Source organism: Phycodurus eques, chromosome 13 (assembly GCF_024500275.1).
Source record: "Phycodurus eques isolate BA_2022a chromosome 13, UOR_Pequ_1.1, whole genome shotgun sequence".
Lineage (NCBI taxonomy): Eukaryota > Metazoa > Chordata > Actinopteri > Syngnathiformes > Syngnathidae > Phycodurus > Phycodurus eques.
This window is the reverse complement of record NC_084537.1, coordinates 10,467,251-10,487,862: the sequence shown is the minus strand read 5'-3', so window position 1 is coordinate 10,487,862 and position 20,612 is coordinate 10,467,251. Positions and strand designations below refer to the sequence as shown.

The following is a 20,612-nucleotide window of genomic DNA, read 5'->3' as shown; positions in this document are numbered from 1 at the left end:
AGAATTCCACGTTATTATTTAAACGAATTAAATACATGTCTAGTCATTTCAATAGGGAACGATGATTGGAGTGTTTTTGACTTACATGCAGGGTCATGGAGCTAATTAAACTCGTATCTCAAGGCAGCACTGTATATTTATTGTACAACGTCAAATATTACCCTTTATCCTATATGTGTTATTTTGCTCCGTTGCCATGCTGACGTCGCACGAACAACCAATGAAGTTGTTTGTATGAATGGTTCATGTAACTGCGGCAACGCTACTACTTTACGGTGGCATTTTTTTACGTCACGCACAAATACTCATTTACGACACTGCGAGAGCAACATGGATGCAAACAACATGGCAACCGCGGAGAGTTTAGCAGTATTCGAGGTCAAAAGAGAGCCCAAAGAGGAGGAGGACGAGGAGGAGTTGGTGCCGAAAAGAGGGAACCGTAGCTCCATGGTTTGGCTTTGGTTTGGCTTTAAAACGTCTGACATCGAGCAGAAAACGGTCATTTGCAAAACATGCCGCCATCAAATCATTACCAGCGACTCGAACACGTCCAATCTTTTCTACCACTTAAAGACACGGCACGAAGAACTGTACATAGAAAGCGTAAGGTTGCGACAAAGCACAAATGGTACATCACAACCACAAAGTAACGGAACGAAAAAACACCAAAAGAGCCGACAAGTGTTGTTGACCAAATGTATCCCATATGACGAGCAGTCTCGCAGACACCGCGAAATCACAGATGCCATCTCTGAATTCATCATATCGGAAGACTCGGCCTCGTTATACACTATCGAAAAGAAGGGGTTCCGGGAATTGGTCAAAACGCTTGACCCCAGATACAACATGCCGGATCGAAAACACTTCAGTGACGTCCAGCTGCCGCGCATGTATGACGAATGCCGTGCGAAGGTGACCGAGGAGCTTAAATATGTGGAATATTATGCACTGACAACCGATCTGTGGACGTGCACAGTCACACAGCCGTATATGAGCCTCACGGTTCATTTTATCAACAATGACTGGATGCTAAGTAGCCGATGCCTACAAACAATCTACTTCCCTGAAGACTACACGGAGGTAATGATAGGCACAATCCTCAAAGAAGTACTCGAATCCTGGGAGCTGCGTGAGGATATGCTCATCTGCCTGACCACAGATGACGCAACTAATAATAGTTCACTGCATTTAACTGAGTGGGACAGGCTACAGTGCTTTGGCCACCATTTGGAGCTGGCGATAGGTGAGTGGAACACAACAGTAACGTGTTCTGATGCCTTTATATTATTGTAATTATGTTGTCCAAACATGTTAAACAAATTCAGTTTGCACCTTCTTCTGCATCCGTGTAACAGCAAGCAGCTTGAAAACACCTTCTCAAACCCAAGCGGCTGTGAAGCGTGCAGTAGGGCTGTGCAAGCAGGTGACGGGCACCATTTCTAATTCGTTCAAGAGAAGACGTGACCTGGCCAAGGCGCAAGTAGACCTGGACCTGCCCATTCACCAGCTCAAGAGTGAAAGCCCCTCTAGCTGGGGCTCACGACAGCAGATGATCAGCAGGTTCATCGAGCAGGAGAAAGCTGTTAAACAGGTAGTTAATATTCATTCATTCATTCATTCATCTTCCATTCCGCTTATCCTCACTAGGGTCACGGTTGTGCTGGAGCCTATCCCAGCCATCTTCATGCAGGAGGGGGGGTACACCCTGAACTGGTTGCCAGCCAATCGCAGGGCACAAAGAAACAAACAACCATCCGCACTCACATTCACACCTATGGGCAATTTAGAGTCTTCAATCAATGCATGCCTTTGGGATGTGGGAGAAAACCCACACAGGTATGGGGGGAGAGAGAGTGTGAGTGTGAGTGTGTGTGTGTGTGTGTGTGTGTGTAAAACAATTTCACCATTTTTGGAGTTCAGCTGTTCAAAGCACCTCTAAATTTGCAACTGTTATGATTTTAATTGTATTTTCATTGTTTTATGAATTTAGAGATTTGTGATCAAATGTTATTTGTAAAAAAAAAAAAAAGAGAGAAAGAAAAGTAATGTCTTTAGGTATTCCACTCAGTCATTTTAGAAAATAATTGATTTAGTTGACCTGACAAATAATGCAATTTGGGGGTATTGATCACACTTAAGATTGTCAGTGAGATCAGCTTTTACTGAAAAAGTAACCTGGCTGCCTTAAAATTTTATGTTGATTCAACTAATAGGCTTAGTTGGAAAAAACTTATGTTTCCTTGTTTGAGAAATTAATGTATAAATACATGTTTGCTGGTTGGACTTGTAATGCAATGTCACCTCAACTAGGCATTAAAATTCCTTGTTAGTAGAACTTAGAATATCAAGTTGAGCTAACTGTTTATCACTTTCATATTAATCAATTTAACTTATTATTGTAAGTGGCATCAACATACATGGAAGTGTAAAGAACTAGAAATCCTTAGCTCTCTTAACTCAAAATTTTAAGGCAGCCAGGTTACTTGTTTTTTAAGTTGAGCCAACAAATTCGTTTTTACAGTGTATGTAATATATATATATATATATATATATATATATATATATATATATATATAATATATATATATATGTGTGTGTGTGTATGTATATATATGTGTATATGTATATATACACACATATATATATATATATATGTGTGTGTGTGTATATACACATATATATACATGTGTGTGTGTATATACACATATATATATATATGTGTGTGTGTATATACACATATATATATATATATGTGTGTATGTATATATATATGTGTATATACACGTATATATATATGTGTATATACACATGTATGTATATATATGTGTATATACACATGTATATATATGTGTATATACACATGTATATATATGTGTATATACACATATATGTATATATATTTTTTATAGGCGGCACGGTGGACGACTGGTTAGAGCGTCAGCCTCACAGTTCTGAGGACCCGGGTTCAATCCCCGGCCCCGCCTGTGTGGAGTTTGCATGTTCTGCCTGTGTGGGTTTTCTCCGGGCACTCCGGTTTCCTCCCACATCCCAAAAACATGCATGGTAGGTTAATTGACTAAATTGCCCGTAGGTGTGAATGTGAGTGCGAATGGTTGTTTGTTTCTATGTGCCCTGCGACTGGCTGGCAACCAGTTCAGGGTGTACCCCGCCTCCTGCCCGATGACAGCTGGGATAGGCTCCAGCACACCTGCGACCCCAGTGAGGAGAAGCGGCTCAGAAAATGGATGGATGGATGGATGGATATATATATATGTGTGTGTGTGTGTGTGTATGTATATATATATATATATATGTGTGTGTATATATATATATATATATAATGTGTGTCTGTGTGTATATGTCTATATATATATATTGCATAACGTGTACCACCATGTAGCTTATTGTTTTCTGTGAAGCACTTGTCTTGCCTCTGTAAAATTTACTACATTGATTGATTGTTTTATTTGAAAATATAAATTAACAGGAAAAAAAATAAAATCTGAAAAGAGAAAAAAGTGACAATAAATTATATCATTCAGCACAGTTTAAATTCAAAAGGAGTAAGACGAAGTATTAAACTTATATTCATAGAAAAATATAATATAAAATCAATGAATATATATCAGTGCATTCCTATAAATAACATTTGAAATAATTTTCCAGGTCCTCCGTGAAGACAGAAAAATGAGGCATCTGATCCCAACCAGGCAAGACATGAGAATTCTGGAGTCTATCAACAAGGCATTGAATCCTCTCATGGAGTTTACAGATGCCTTGTCTGGGGAGGAGTATGTCAGTGCGTCGTTCGTTATACCTGTCCTGCACCTCTTCAAGCACCAAATGCTCAAGTCTCAGGATGATGACACCCCGCTCACTAGAACCATTAAAGAGGGAATCCTGAACTACCTTAGTGACAAATATGCAGACGACGCCACTGAAAAGCTGCTCGACATGGCCATGCTCCTTGATCCACGATTTAAAATAGCCTACATAAAGGAAGAGAGAATCGACCTCATGAAGACAAGAGCTGCAGCAGAAATGGAGCTCCTGGTGGCTGGAGGTGAAGCAGCAGCACCAGCGGTCTCTGTTCCCGCATCTTCTGCAGATGAATCAGAGCTCCCAGCAGCCAAGAAAGTAAAGAAGAGTTTGTCCAGCTACTTCAAGAACACAGCAGCACATAACGGCCAAGACACGTCAAAGCCGAGCCGAGCGTCTGTTGAACTGGAGCTCAACATGTACCTGCAGACAGCAAACCTGGATCCTGAGAAAGACGCTCTCATATGGTGGAGGCAGCACGAGGTCAACTTCCCATTGGTGGCAAAGCTGGCCAAAAAATACCTGTGTATCCCCGCGACTAGTTTTCCATCTGAGCGGATCTTCGGTGCGAGTGGCAACATGGTGACATCGAAGAGGTCATGTCTCAAGCCTGAAAGAGTTGACCAGCTTGTCTTTCTATCTGTCAACCTGTGAAACACATGAAACAAGACGTTTAAAAAATAATAATAATAAAGTTATTTCAAGGGGTTTATGTTCGAACAAGGTGAAAAAAACGTTTTCACTTTATTGCACTCCTTGAAAATGTTTGTTTGTACTATCAGATATTTTGAATGGTATTTGTCCCAAGGATATTTGTTTTATTTCATTTTCATCTTTTATTCATTTTAGTGTTTTTTTATTATTATTATTTTAACCTGTCCTGTTCAGCTGCATGGCCATGCAGAATGGTGAATCTGTATGCCTTTTGTGCTGGAACAGTTTTGCTGTGCAACAGGGGTGTTTGAAATACTCCCTCTGCTTATTTTTAATTATTCTGATGTTAATTGAATATGCTGCAAGGCAGTGCTACTGACAAGTGGTGCGGTGGGATGCTTTGACAGTGTCTAAACACCTGTTAAAAACCCGTGAGTTGATATCTTACTATAACCTGTGTTATTGTTAGTTGTCCCAGCATTAGCAATTCAAGCGTATTGCGTGTCTATCAAACTTATTAGTGAATGAACACCATATCACATGCATGTTAGTCAACTGGTGTACAGAGTTGCTGAGCCTGCACATTAAGGAAAGGGACCCTGACCAGTCCCAAAAGGAGGGGCAAGGGTACCGGATCACCCCCACCCCACACACACACACACACACACACACACACAGGAGCCAGTTGCCACCCGAAAAAAAGGTCAGTCTGCCAAAAGCGAGCCCATGTTAAGCACCTGGCGTGAGCAATGATGGGAGAGGGGAGAGGAGGGCTATTTTAGTGTTTTCTATATAAAATTTGTTTATAAATAAATGAATAAAAGATCACAGAAAATGTCCATTAATTTCATGTCATTTTAAGGAGAAATACTAAGGCTGGGTATCATTAACCTCACAATTTGATTTTGATTCTGCAAATCAATTAAATTGTGATTCTTTAGGTTGCGATTTGCTATTGATATAAATGCTTTGATGTTGATTCAGTAAGAAGTAGAACTACACCAATAGAGTACCTGTTGACTATTTATGACCATGTGAAAATATGTGGTATGTCACCTTATTTTTTTTAACAATAAAACGTCTGAAAATAAAAATTTGTACAATAATAACGTATTCATGCATATGGGGAAAGACTTAAAAAAAAGCCACTGGCCAGGAGCTGAATCGATTCAGAGTTGCTGAATCCACATTGAATTGGGGGTGGGATATAATATTGTGAATCTTGTGATGCATTTATTAACGTATATTTTAACTACCCCTAGAAAATCAGGATGTATGGGCCATTCCACCAAATGGGTGCTATTTGCTTGTTTTACTCTATCTTATAATACACGTATCCAACTACTCAAATACTGTATAGGCATGGACAACCACTCGCGCTCACATTCACACCGTCACTGAGTGGGAACTGAAGCCACGCTGCCAAATTGTTTTTAAGTAATGAAACAGCTGTCAGCATTGAGAAATGTGGGTACCTGTCGAGGTTCAATATAATTTAATTCTACATATAATTGTACGATTGATAATCTGCCTGGTGAGCCTATTGTGCCGTTTCACGTTTGTAAGCAAAAAGTTAATTCAAGACAATTTATTGTGGCTGAATTTGCCTTGTAGTTTGTTGTTCTATCAAAATCTTCTTTTAAATTGATATTGTGGGTTAATATTTGGATTTGCACAGTGCTATTTCATTTTTTTTTTTTTTTTTTTTACATTCATGTGCTGTTTAAAAAAAATCAATCAATCAGAAGTTACTAACGAGTTACTCAGTACTTTTTTTTCCTTCTGAATATTTACTTATTCTTACCCAAGTAATTATTTGGAGGACTACTTTTTACTTTTACTTCAGTCATATCATTCTAAAGTAACAGTACTCTTATTTGAGTAACATTTTTTGCTACTCTACCCATCCATCCATCCATCCATCTTGTGTACTGCTTATCCTGACTAGGGTCGCGGGCGTGCTAGAGCCTATCCCAGCTATCTTCGGGCGAGAGGCGGAGTACACCCTGAACTGGTCAACCTTAAAAAAACAACCATTCATACCTACAGGCAATTTGGAGTCTTCAGTTAACCTACTATTCATGTTTTGGGGATGTGGGAGTAAACCGTCTACCCGAAGAAAACCCACGCAGGCACGGGGAGAACGTGCAAACTCCACACAGGCGAGGCCGGATTGGAACCTGGGTCCACAGAACTGTGAGGCAGCTGTGCTAACCAGTCGTCCACCGTCACCGGGCCACCTGCTACTCCACCCACTTCTGGTTAAAACTGACCATTTCTCTTCTTGTATTTGAGAATATACCATGCATTTTCAATTTGTTTTGCACAGTGATTTTCCAAGCCATTTATTAGCAGACACTTGAAGCTAGCAGTTTAAACATACTGGGTAAAAAATACAAATAAATGCTAAAAGTTAGAGGCAGAAATGTAAAAAATCTGTCTGTCCCTAGTCTCCCTACGAGCATGTTGTACATCCATCCATCCATTTCCTGAGCCGTTTATCCTCACAAGGGTCGCGGGAGTGCTGGAGCCTCTCCCAGCTATCATCGGGCAGGAGGCGGGGTACACCCTGAGCTGGTTGCCAGCCAATCGCTGGGCACATATAAACAAACAACCAGTCGCACTCAGATTCACGCCTACGGGCAATTTAGAGTCTTCAATCAACCTACCATGCATGTCTTTGGGATGTGGGAGGAAAATGGAGTGCCTGGAGAAAATCCACACAAGCACGGGGAGAACATGCAAACTCCACACAGGCGGGGCCAGGGATTGAACCCCGGTCCCCAGAAACGTGAGGCAGATGATATAACCAGTTGCTCACCATGCCGCCGCATGATGTACACTGCATATAAAAAGTCTATACACCCCTCTTCAAATGCCGTGCACGTGATATTGATATTAAACAATGGGACCGAGATAAATCATTTCAAAACTTTTTCTTTTTGTTCTTTTAAAGAGAGGAAGTACAAATAAACAACTGAGAGAATATGGGTGTGTTCAGAATTAACCATCAATCTCATGTTATATGGGCGTCAGTACACAGCTGCCACCATTTAAAGTGACTCTCGTTAACCCCAAATAAAGTTAAGCTGTTCTAGTAGGCTTTTCCTGACATTTAAAATTTTGCTTTCTACCAGAAGCCGCTTTCTATACGTTATTTTGTATATCACTAAAATCTGGCATTTAAATCGGGAAAAGAAGTGTGTCGACCTTTAATACCCACTGTAAGTTAGTAAAAAAGGGAAACTATTTTGTGCAGGGGTTTTGTCATTGTACCAGGTTATCAAAACATGTACAACAAACAAACAGTTTTACTTTTGTACTCATTCGCAGCCAGCCCACCCACTTAAAATGGACATTTGACTTCTTTAGCCTTCAGTGGCAGTGAATGAGTTGCACATTTCAGCTTCTGTACTTGTACATATGTTTGGGAGTTGAATCAATACTTCTACTTTTACAGTACCAGTCTTTTTTTTACACAAGTATCTTTAATTCTACTTTCAGTATAGTGTGTGACTACTTTTGCCACTTCTGCAATTTCGAATGTACTGTACTGTGTAACTCCCTCCTCCAATCAAAATAAAGAGCCTATCATCAGTCGAGCCTATCATCAGTCGAATACAAGTTGGTACTGACGCATAAGAGAACAGAGCCATCTAGTGTCTCTGTTTTGGACTTTGAAAAGACAAACAATGGATTTCTGGAAGCCATGTCCGTTTTTAACTTAAAGAAAAAAGTCCCAATCATCCCACACGGCTTTCATCCTCCACTCCTCCCCCCATCGTTGCTCAAGCTGCCTGCCAGCCTTCCACGATGCACCGGCCAGGCCGCCACGGGTCCACGCCCGTGCTGCGACGTCAGACAGTCTGTCGTTAAAGATGCATTCGTGCACTGGGAAAAAATAAGATATATGAACGCCATCTAAAAGAACCACTAGATACACGTTTCGTGGGCAACCCTCGCGTCTACGTTAGCTATTAAAATTGCGCTTGGATATTATAGCACCGTGAATTTGGGACATTGCACACACAAAATGACGCGAGCGTGTTGTATTTGATGAAATTCACACGTACGTAGGAGCGGGTCACTTTTTAAAAACGTTGGGCCGTGAACGCAGCCGCAGTCCGGTTCAGGGGGCGTAGGTTTACCACCGGCTCACTCAGACACAATGAGCCGTCAGTCGGTGGGGTACACGCATGTTGGTTCGGCGGCATTGGCACAATTTTAGCCCACTTTTATCCACTTATTTGCTTCTTTGATGTACTTGACTATTACGGCACCGCTTTATGGGGTTTACATGTGCGGCTCCGTCGAGTTTGATGAAAACGAGGTCGGGAGCAGACTACAGTAGTTAGCCCCTCCTGCCTGGCTGAACCCCCCACCGCCTCATTTATTTTTGCTACTTTTGGACCAACAATGTCGGTCACTGCGTCCTCCGACTACTTCGCCGCCGAGTGTTTGGTTTCTATATCGAGCGGCCCCGTTTTGCACAGACCCACCCCGGTGGCCCTCGTCGCCGCCAGCCAGGAGAGCAGCAGCAGCAGCACCGCCGCCGCGGTGGTGGGCCTCCCCCCAGGAGAGCACGATGGCTCGAGTGAGGACCGAGAAGTGCGGGACACCCTGAGGTTGGAGGGGGCCAACATGATGACGGTGGCCGGTATCCTCACCGACCTCCACGGCAAGTTCCGGCCCATGTCGGCCTACTCTGAGAGCAGCAACTCTTCGTGCGGCGGGGAGAGCGGTTACACCACGTTGTCGGACCCCACCACCCCTACCATGACCCCTTCCGCTACCCCGGTTCCCGGACAGCAACCGCCGAGGGCTGGCGCGGGGGCAGGAGGAGGAGGCGTGGGGCCCCCTCGTTCCCCCGTGAAGAGACACCACTGCACTTTTGATGGATGCGACAGAGTTTATGGGAAATCGTCCCACTTGAAAGCGCACATCCGGACCCACACAGGTATGGAAACAACAGTGAGTGAGGTCACATGCTTTGGCCCATGGTTGACGCCTTTAGCTCAGTTTCTTCCTTTTCCGTAAGTCCAATGAAGGCAACACGGCAACCACGAACTGTATAACTTTTTAGGACAGTAATGTGCTTCCTTCCGCTTTGTGTGAACTTAGCCTATCTTATGGCAGTTTATTTTTTTTAATCAAATGTATCCCTCAACCTGTTGTTGAACAAAACGGGGGTGGAGAGAATAAACTACCCCCTTAGCGACGCCGACAAAAGAAGTAAACTAACAAAAGAACTGGGCTGGCCGTTAAAACCGGTGACGAACCTCTTCCCCGACTCGATTTGCATATGAAATGAACGTAAGGCGAAACCGCAGCGTTTTCATTCCCAGACACTGTCTCTCCAGTTAATGGCTGCATATTACATTCAGTTTTTGGAATACAACTTTACGTTTTGTTTCCTCCTACCGTGAACATCTTTTAACGGAAACTAAAAAAAGATCGACAACATTGAACGTCGCATGTGACGTTTAAGGAGGCTCGGGAAACAAGGTTTTACAATACCCTAATGTCGAACACAGTTGTCAGTCAAATGTAATCCGAATCCTCCTAATCGTAAAATAAAGTAAGAAAGTTTCCCCCCTCTGCCAACTGACTTGAAAATATTTTTAATAAAAAAAAAAAAAAAGGCCGACAGCATTGAAACCTGCAACGTTTAAAGGTGCTCGGTCACACAAGTGAGTCAGACCTCCTCCTCGTGAGCTAAAATGACCAAGTGGTCCTTTTGGGGGGTAAAAAGGGGGGGGGGGGGGTGAATGGTGCTTTCGGGATCGTGAGCAGGCGCACACGGATTATGGACAGGAAATGCCTCAAAGAAAACTGCGATGGGATCGCCCACAAAAGTGTTCGCAACAACAACGTGGCCTGCTGGCTTTGTGATCTTGAAAATGGCTCCGAGCATCCTCCTCTTTTATCCTACTCGAGTCGTGTTGGCCTGTGGGAGATTAAGGCTCGCAGTAGTTTCGCAAAAACTAATCTGATGGATCTGAATCCTTGCTGTTTAACCCCCGCCCCTCGATATATTTACTGTACAATTACATAGAAATAAACCACATTGTGGCACACTATTGTTGCTAAAAGTTGTTAATTATACAATAAAACAATGCATAGTACCGGCGTATGGGTGTGCCAATAAAACAAATATACTAAACCACTTACCTCTCCCTACCTCATGCCTAGATCAGACGACAGGATTTTAGCCCCGATATTGGGCCGATTAGCTATCGCGGGCGATTTCCCAGATCGGGCCCAACATATTTTGTTGGGAACGACAAAACTTCTTGTCGTGTGACATAATCCTCGACCAACGATTAGGCCCCACGGCAGCCCTATGATGTCAAAATAAAAAGTCTAGCATGTTTGATTATTAGTTTTATTTATTTTTTACACATCTTCCATGTAGTGTGACATATCAATGACAACTCTCCGACAGCCACCTTGACGTCACCAAATAGGATTGCGTAGTATGACCAGCGAATCACCTTCCATGCTTGATGTTGTCAACATACTTGATCGCTGTTGTCAACATTTATTAAAGCGCACAAACCAATTTTTCCATGAAGCTTTAGACCATGATTCAACCCCCCCCCCCCCCCCCCCCCCCACACACACACAGACACAATACATTGGCGCGATCCATTGTTGTGGTCACCATGGTAATGGGTGTATACAGTCATGTTGACCGATGATATGTTTTCTGGTTACGGTTTGATTTGACAAAATAAAGCCTAGTGGTTGTAAAAGATGGGATGTGGTGGTATCAGAATACATGTGTAGTGTTGCCACTGTCTGACTGAGTTACGGGAAGATTTTATGGCAGTAGTCTGACATCAATCGTGCAATCGTTTATAGCCCAAATTTGTCTTGTAGTCTGATCCAGGCTTTAGCTTTGATTAAAGTGAAAGCTCCTATATAATTGATGCATCACATAACTATGACATCCCTGCAAGCTTTTAATTTAGTTGAGTTTATTGCTATTAAACAGCTCATGAACATTTAGGTTGACATTTAGAAAAATAAATACCTTATAAATACTTGCAAAGGTAGGGACCAAGCCCTGCTGCAAATAGCGAAAACCTTTGCGTAACTAACGCCACCTCTAAAAAAGTGTTCAATTGCCTATAGATCCCAGAAAATGGTGCCAAAGCACTACTTTTAAACTAGACCGGGCTTTGGCCTGAGCATAAAAACTTAAAACCATGCCATCTTCTTGTAATAGAGAGCCAAGTGCTAGTCATTGAAGAATATGAAAATACAGTGGTGCCTTTACTTGCACATTGGATTTGTTTCATGACTACGCTCGTGTGTTAGCAAAAAACATTCGTAAAACAAATTTAATGTGGTTTGGATAAATACACATGTAAACCTCTTTATTTTGTGTTTTACAGTAAACTTTTTTGCTTTTTAATTGTTTGCTATCTGCCAAATTGCTGTTTGTTGCGAAGTGAGCTGTCACTATGTAGCACTCAGAACAGAAATTTTTGCTTGAAACGTAAGACATAAAATTGGCAGAGCGACGGCTTGTGTTTCAAAACTTGTAAGTCAGGACACTGGTCACTCTTAAAGGCTTCTTTATACTCCCGCGGACGGTGACCGCGCTGACGTCACTGCGGCTATCCCGCACGCACTTTGCCTTTATACTCAAGCGCAACCCACGCGCGCTGTTTTGAAAGTGTGCTGCAGTTCTCCAAGTCGCGGGTGTCGCTACGGCTGGTATTGGAGAGGACGCCACAGGGTGGAGTTTCCTCTGCATTTTTGGGCCATTTCCGGGAGCCGTTTTTACTTTCCTTTCCGTAATAAGGAACAAAACAACAACAACAACAATGGCGACCGTGGACAGAGTCTGCTAGAACAAATGGACCGAGATGACCAGATAATACGTTGAATTATGCTGCAAAATCGATCGAGAAGACACCGGCGTAGGTGCTTTGTGGAACCGGGAGGAACGCTGATTACATCATCACAGCATGTGTCTAAAACGGACCAATCACGAGAGATGATCTCCGTGGCATTCTACGCGCAGCAACAATTTTTGCCATGTGTGCGTCAAACTACACAGAGGGGCCGCGCGGGCCAATTCGTCGGTCAACTAATGCAATGCGGGCGTTGTCGGCCGCGCGACTGCAGGAGTATAAAGAGGCCTTAAGTCGAGGTACCACTATAATGTAACACTGCATTGTGGCAACTAGCTCAACGATTAATCGGATAACTCACTAACTGGTTTAGCAAAAAATAAAGAAGTCAAAGCAATATCTCTGCCTCAAATCTTTCCAGTGATTAGTTTTCCACACAAACTAATGTTACTGGTGCAGACTGACGCACCACTCAGTGAAGAAATAAGTTGCTGCGATGGTGGCGAGCCAGGACGATAGATTGCATTAATAGACAAAGAATGTCCTGAGTCTGAGGTCATTTCACATTTTAAAAAGAAGATAAAAGTACAATTTGCAAAGCAGAACTCACTAATGAAATACCTCTATGATCGCCAACACAAGGTATCTATGTTAGCTACTTTAATATAGCGTATTGTAATGCCCCTGCAAGTGGTTAACAAACGGTAACACAATGAACATGTAATAAGCACATTCATACACGAGTTGTTACATGCCGTGGCACCCAGGAGTACGCAGAATGGCTAACGGTTAGACAGTTAACATCCAACCGCTAACCTGAGCTCATGACGCTACACGCTCATTCGCTAACGCCCACGTCTCTCACCAGGCCAGGTCCCGCCTTTTCAAGCCACAGCCTCCCAAAGTCATTATAGTGTGGAAACCAAGAATGGCAGCCCCAAGTGGAAAAGAATGATACCCGCACCTCACATGTACATTTTGTTGTTTAATAATGTGAAATAAAATTTTACGTGGTATAATCTGTACAGAAAATGGATGGATGGATAGACTAATCAGCATACTCAAACACTACCAAGCTGTCCAGACGTAATTTGTTGACGCGCTGCTCCTGTTTTGCAGGCGAGAGGCCGTTCCCATGCACCTGGCCCGACTGTGAAAAGAAGTTCGCCCGCTCAGACGAGCTGGCCCGCCACACCCGCACGCACACGGGAGAAAAACGCTTCCTGTGCCCGCTGTGTGACAAGCGCTTCATGCGCAGCGACCATCTGATCAAGCACGCCCGGCGCCACCCTGACTTCCAGCCCGCCATGTTGGGGCGCAACAAGGGCATGTCCTCTCCCAGCATGACTGTCCAACATTAGATGGTTCAGGTTACTCGGGGTTTTGGGGCAGGCGGTCACAAGGGGGTTTTAACCAGCTAGAATTTGGTTCATTGAGAAAAAAGTTCAGCATTGCTATGTTGTGCTTAAGAGGCGCACATACAAAAATCGACACACGGCTGGATGTGAGGGGCAAGTAGCTATGTGACCACATTCCACCTGCAACTATAAAAAGGGTTGGTATTATGGGCTGGTACTGAAATTAAACCAGTTCCAAATCCATAACAGCGGATTTCGATGTGCTTTTCGATTCCACTTAATCGATTCCTGGAATAAGTTGCATCTGTTGCACTTTGTTTTCAAATCGCCACTTGCAGGCGAATCAAAAGTGCGGTGTTAAAATATAGTGGAACACCTGTCTTTTTAAAGGTGACGGATGGAAGAGAAATCCAGTCAAATGTGAAGCTGCACAATTCATTTAATTGTACTATGTCAAAAAAGATTTTCTATTTCTAATTTTGGGACACAATAGGTCTGCTGGAAGGATCACACCAGCAAATAATGGAATTATATCTCGGGTGTAGACTTTGAGTACAAAAAAAAAAGCAACATACTTTGTCGTTTGAAACAGACATTCATGGTATGGTAAGATTTACAGAAAATAAATGTTTTTTTTTTGCTTTCAAACAAAATTTGGGTTTCTTTTCTCAGGCGGGATCTGATGATAGTTGGAATCGAAAAAGCAAATTTGAGTTGACCAAATAAACCCAACCCTTAAGTAATCTCAGACTTCCACAATCTGCAGGGATTTTTTTTCCTCCTTTTTCTTGTCAAAATCTGCACATCACATAACAGCCAAATCTCCTCTGTTATCTAGTGGTTACTTTGTAAATTGTTGCCATACTCTACAGTAGCATTTATTTACTGTGGGTGGCACAATAATATTGTGATGGTAGCTTAGCACGGCAGCAACGAGAAGATTCTTTCTATTCTTTCCATGTTTTTGCAACTTTTAGTGGTGATACATTCCTTTTTTTTTATTGCATTTAAAGCATCATCAAAGTTGTTTCCTTTTATATAAAATTTAACCATAGCTCAAATACTACTTCGGACATGAAGTGGCTCAAGCTTCACTGTTGAAGAGCTGTTTGCACGCTATCCTTAAGCCGACGCCCTTTAGCACCCTGGGAACGCTGACACATAATACGTCTTAGTATTATGTCTAATGATGATGCAAATGTATATAAGCTTTAAGCTTTTGAAGTAGAAAAAGTATAATGCTACTAGCAGCAGAATTAATACATGTGATGTAGTCCTTATATTAGGGGTAACAGTATGGGCTTGATAGGAAGGCTTTGCAAGTGTGTGTTGGTGTGTACGCGAGTGTGCTTTTATGTTTCAAGATTTTTTTTTTTTTTAGCATATATAGCTAATTTTGCTTTGTGATTTTTGATGCGGTATCTTCAAAGTTAAAGCATCAAGTCCATAAGTGCTGTGAAACCAGATAACAGAATATCCTTCAGGTTTGGGTGTTTTCCTCACACAGCAGCCTTATAAATAAATAAGACTCTTGCCCTGCGGCGTTCATGTGGTACTGCTGAGCTGTCTGGGACTAAGAACGGGTACAAAATGTGATTCAACTTTTCTGTTCATAAAACGCTTATTGTGATAAGAAACTAAGGAGATTGCGCTTAACCATCATTTTGAGAGCAAATACCAAATTCACTGGAGAAATGCCCATTTTCCAAATTAATCTGTTGATCTTTGGTGACATTCCGGCCCACCACTCAAGCCGTAAAAAGAAAGTCTGGACAGTGACATACGCGAGCTCCATATTGTAACGCAGCTTGACATAACGTCACTATGCAATGCAACACAATTGACTATTTTCATTCATTTCCATGTTCATAAGAGATGATCATCATGACCAGTGAGTGAACATCATAAAAAATAGGCTACGATGATTAAGACAACCTCCCTTGGTTTTTTAATTTAATTTTTTACCATGGCTGTCACAAGGATGTGGGTGCATTGGCAATGGCACTCCCCTCTAAAAAATATATCACATGATATATATTTGATTTGAAACCAAATACATGCATATAATGCTCTTAGATTTGAGAATGTAACATGAAGAAAACCTTCGCAACTTAGCTGCAGTAACATTAGTCATGTTATACAGAGGATGAAGAATATATGAGCTGCTGCACTGTTTGTGTTCAAATATTTGTTGCTTAAAGAGTCACAACTACTGCAACATTTATGATAGTTTTGTTATCCCGTCTATGGAGTTTTGCATAATGTGTTAGCATTAAGCTGGAGGACTTTGATAAGACAAAAGTTAATGTGGTATGGTTCAATACATGTAATTCTCATGATGCTACATTTTGTTTAATTAATATTTTATTAATATAGGTTTTACCTCCCACAGGCGTCGTCTTTCTGTGTTTTTCAGGAAACGATGCATCTGCACACCTTGTCCGGGACAAATGAAACAGCTTCAAGCCAGATAACAAAAATGACCAAAAATCCACTGACAAAATGCCAAAAACATACCTAATTTACCACATGCCTGGACTGTAAATGTGATGGAGATTCTGATTGACAACATGGCGTCCATAAACCCATGTGACATGATTTAACCAGTTAAGTCATTTCATCAGTTCAAAGAGTGTCCAAACTTTCTTTTCTACTGCTTTGTATTGTCCTGCATACAGACATGCATACAAACACAAGGAAAACACAACCCGTCTGTTGTCGTCACTTGACTCCAAACCAACAGGGGTCAGCATAATTTAATGGAGTTGAACTGTCAATAACTTCCTAGTATTAGCTTGAGTGTAAAACTCAGTTTGACTCTTACTGGTTTCAATTTGACCCACTTTGGGCAAAAATGTTAACTGAAAATTCTTCTGGTAGATTACAGCAATGCAATGTTGTAAGACAACTTATTGCAGATAATGTTTTTTGAAATGGCTCCTTTTTTATTGATGTGTTTGTATAAAATCATTTGTTTGACATCAAAATGTTGACTTTGCTGGGAGGCAATGTAAAACTAGAGGTATAACTACTCACACAATGTTAGGGATCTTAGCATAATTTCAGGATGAACCTAAAATGCTCTATAACCTTTACAGGTGAACTTACTTTCACTTACTTACTTAAAACCGTGACTTCTATGCCTTTGCGTGACTCCTTCAGTCACTCTAAAAGCTTAGTGGCCACTGAGCTTACGGTGTCGTCATTGGGTTGTGACAGAGAGACTGGAGGAGTCACAGAAAGGCATAGAAGTGGTCGCCCTTGTAAGAGTATTGGAACAGCAAGTTGTGCATTGTCAAATTTAGAGAATGGAGATGTTTTGTGAGTAGTGTATTTCAAACAACTTCAATGGCACCAAAAGAATGGAGATGTTTTGTGAGTAGTGTATTTCAAACAACTTCAATGGCACCAAAATGTAGCGTGTCACACGGCAACACACTCACTCACTCACTCACTCACGCATGCATGCATGCACGATGAAGTGAAGCAAACCTCAGTTTTTCCCAACACTGTTTGCCCAGCATGGACCTATTCCTTTAGCTCAACAAACACCTCTTCAGGAGACTCTGAAAGCCTTAAACTATGTTAAAACTACTTTGCACCATGTTTACAGTTTGATCATTCTCTAGGTATATATACACTATGTCCACTATTTGGGCTCTTTACACATACTCTTTATGCAATATGTCTTTTTGTTTGTCTTGCAGTTGTACTTGGTTAAAAAGGCGTCAGGGCAGTGTTACTACGCGTCTTCAAGCAAACACTGTGGAACTTTTTCAAAATTGTTGTTGCTGGGTTGTCAAACTGCCTTCAGTCTAAGTGCTTTTAGAAAGGGTAATGAAATGTGATTTGATTTCCCAGACAGACCCGGATTTGTTTTGACTGTTTCACCCGCACGCGACAGATGTCCTTGTTTTTCCAGCAACGACCAATAGTGCAACTTTATACACGGGTCAATATCACTCTGGAGTGCCTTTGGTGTCCTCATCAGAATCACTTGATCATCGCAAGAATGTATCAGAATAATTAAATTCTGATGTCTTATGTAAGTGGCTAAACATTTACACATGTACCAGACTAATGATAACAGTAAAATGTTTGTTTCATTTTATATGATCCCCCCCCCATTGGAGGAAATTTAATTTGGCAGGTCCCACACACTGCACTGCTAACTAGTGTGTGTAAAAAGTGATTACATAATAGTAAATCTACAACATTTCTGCATGGTTTTACTGATGTTATTTGATAACAGGAGTCCTGTTGATGATGCATATTCTATTCTCATGATCATATTGAGCATTTTGTCATTATGGGGTAACTGGCCCTTCAGGAAACCCTCTGATGTTTTCAGTGACATCACGACCAGCATTTTGTCTTCTTCACTGTAAGCTGAGACAGTGGCTAAAGGGTAAATACTTAGTTATGTTTGGTAATTTTCCATCATTTTATGTGTGTAGGTAGACATGTTCAAGCTTAACATGTCCACACTGTCATAGTGAAATATCAATTGATATACACACCTTTCAAAAATTGAAAATATATTTGTTAAGTTGCTATGTTAAGGTCCACTATGTGCTTATAAAATGCTAACATTCTCCAAAAATGTCCACCCTGTTTTTGACCAACCTGTCCGCAATGTCACGTTGCTGTTTTTGTGTTTTTAAGTGTGGGAGTTTGACCAATATGCATTTCTAACAGCAAAACATATACTCAGTACAATGAATATGAACTTAAGTGAATGGAAATGTTCAGACTTTAGGTGAAATGAGGACATCTCAAAGGCATCTTATGGTGATATTGACTCAAATCGTCTCACTGTTCATACCAATGGGAAACTGTACTCATTGTAGTAAATGTTTTTAAATTTGGTCAGCTTTTTTTTTTCTTTAAGACCTGTTGATTAGTTTTCAGTTGCTGCTGGCAGTGACTTTGGACTCACAGAAAGTTTAACATGGATTTACACAAACTACCTATTTTTCCTCACCTCCTGGTGGATGTACTCCTGTCATTTTCCTCTCACACAAACATGTGTCCTCACACAGACTCTCCAGGTTTTAAAGCTACAATAATGCAATAAGAACATACCTCAGTTTTTTTTCTGCTCTTTTTTTCCCTTGCAAAATCCATCCAACATGCTTCTGTCATTGAAACCTTAACATCGCAGTTCTCGCACACTTCTCATCAAATTTCTGTTGACGTGAAGCGGTAATGTCTTAACCGCATGAATTTTGCTCCACTTTAGAGTTTTTGAAATGTTAAGCAAAAAAAAAAAAAAAAAAACATACTGGTAGGCTGTCAATTCACTGCGGAAATCAATTGTGAAAGAGCTCAGCCCAAATCTTGTTCACATCACTGAATGTACTTTGTTGGAAGCATTATCTACTTTGGATTTATTTTTTATTTTTTTATGTGCTGCCCCTCAGGGTAATAAAAAAAAATAATAAAAGAGATAATTTCTCTAGCCACACACTAATTGGGATATGCACATTGTACAAAGAAGGATTTTTTTTAATTATTTTTTATGCCTAATTTTTTTACATTAATGTAATTAAAACAACAAAAATCTGTTATGAAAGCTTTAGTTAAGGACAATAGGAGGAATTGGTGGTACAAAATAATTGCTGCAACAAGCTGTTTTGATATTTATATTCTCAGGTTTGTTCAGTTTTCCGCATTGGACTTTCTAGATTTCCTGTGTGACACAAGCATGTTTTATTTCATTTTCGCTGATTAATTTATTACAAAGCGTATCATTTGTGTGGTTTGATTCCTTTCATAACTACTTTTGTGACATGGAACAGTGCTAATATTTAAAAAAAGGGTTCCATTGTTGGCTTGACAAATGCTTTTCTTCCTTTTTTTATCAATAAAAAGCCCTAAATTTATTCGTCTATTTATTGTGGATTATGTGTTGACTCGATAATTTGAGATGTCTAAATTTGACATTTAAAATGAAAAATCAATCATTATATCTGCTCTCAAAACGCAGTTGGCGATCCATTATTTTTATATAATTTGATCAATAACGGTAAAGACACTGCCCACTGAATTTCCTTTTCAAAATCAATACATGTCACTGATGGTGTAGTGGTACACTCGCCTGACTTTGGTGCGGGCAGCGTGGGTTCAGTTCCCACTCAGTGACGGTGTGAATGTGAGTACGAATGGTTGTCCGTGTCTATATGTGCCCTGCGACTGACTGGCGACCAGTTCAGAGTGTGGTCCGCCTTTCGCCCGAAGTCAGCTGGGATAGGCTCCAGCGTCCCGCGACCCTAACCAGGATAAGCTGTGTTGAAATGGATGGATGGATGAAAATCAATACATTTTGCTGATAGAAGTATTTGAATTATTAGCAGTTGTTAAGCATCAAAGGTCATAATTATTTCTAAGAAAAAAATTATTCCAAAGTAATATTTTTTAAACTTAATGCCAAAATGTCTGAATGAAATTTCATGATTTGCAACATGTTTCTGAAGATGCTAATTACATTTTTGGATATATATGATTTTTCTCTTCTTGCCTAATAAAGCAAAGCAAATTTATTTATATAGTGCATTTCATACACAAGGTAACTCAATATGCTTTACATCAGGGTTGTCAAACTCATTTTTGTCACGGGCCACATTGTAGTTACGGTTTCCCTTAAAGGGGCATTATGACTGGGTAACCATGAAATGAATGGTTCATTGCTTCATCAATCGTATTACATATAGTTTTACATATACACAACAAATTGATGGATAAGTAGTTTTAAAAGCAGAAGTCAAGGATAATAGTTTGTTCAACTATTATTCAAGTTACAGTAAAAAGGAGTTGTGTAAACTGCTAAAAATGCTTGCGATATATGACGATTTGAAAATTGAGCAAGAATCATGGAAGTTGAGGCAAAAGATTTGGTTTGGCGGGCCACATAAAA

At 40.9% G+C, this 20,612-nt stretch overlaps 2 protein-coding genes across 3 annotated transcripts; both read left to right on the top strand.

Moving 5' to 3' along the window:
* Positions 1 to 315: 315 nt before the first annotated feature.
* On the top strand, positions 316 to 5,576 carry LOC133411610 (E3 SUMO-protein ligase ZBED1-like). The gene is made up of 3 exons (XM_061694177.1): positions 316 to 1,243; positions 1,356 to 1,591; positions 3,667 to 5,576. Exons 1-3 carry the CDS (start codon positions 331 to 333, stop codon positions 4,471 to 4,473), a joined length of 1,956 nt encoding a protein of 651 aa, XP_061550161.1. The 5' UTR covers positions 316 to 330; the 3' UTR covers positions 4,474 to 5,576.
* A 3,026-nt stretch (positions 5,577 to 8,602) lies between these two features.
* zgc:153115 (uncharacterized protein LOC768186 homolog) lies at positions 8,603 to 19,581 on the top strand. 2 transcript variants are annotated; one of them, XR_009769703.1, is made up of 3 exons: positions 8,603 to 9,430; positions 13,458 to 16,302; positions 17,404 to 19,581. XR_009769703.1 is itself a non-coding variant. In XM_061694675.1 (2 exons), the coding sequence occupies exons 1-2, from the start codon at positions 8,890 to 8,892 to the stop codon at positions 13,697 to 13,699; spliced, it is 783 nt and encodes a 260-aa protein (XP_061550659.1). In that variant the 5' UTR covers positions 8,603 to 8,889; the 3' UTR covers positions 13,700 to 19,581. The 2 variants fall into 2 exon arrangements, 1 of the variants encoding a protein (XP_061550659.1); XM_061694675.1 differs by having other exon boundaries at positions 13,458 to 19,581.
* Positions 19,582 to 20,612: the final 1,031 nt, after the last annotated feature.

Bases quoted from the DNA above. Each gene is read 5' to 3' on its own strand.
- LOC133411610 (XM_061694177.1), top strand. From the start codon at position 331: ATGGATGCAAACAACATGGCAACCGCGGAGAGTTTAGCAGTATTCGAG. The intron at 1,244-1,355 runs GTGAGTGGAACA...TCCGTGTAACAG, and splicing joins CCATTTGGAGCTGGCGATAG to CAAGCAGCTTGAAAACACCT. The intron at 1,592-3,666 runs GTAGTTAATATT...ATAATTTTCCAG, and splicing joins AGGAGAAAGCTGTTAAACAG to GTCCTCCGTGAAGACAGAAA.
- zgc:153115 (XM_061694675.1), top strand. From the start codon at position 8,890: ATGTCGGTCACTGCGTCCTCCGACTACTTCGCCGCCGAGTGTTTGGTT. The intron at 9,431-13,457 runs GTATGGAAACAA...CCTGTTTTGCAG, and splicing joins GCACATCCGGACCCACACAG to GCGAGAGGCCGTTCCCATGC.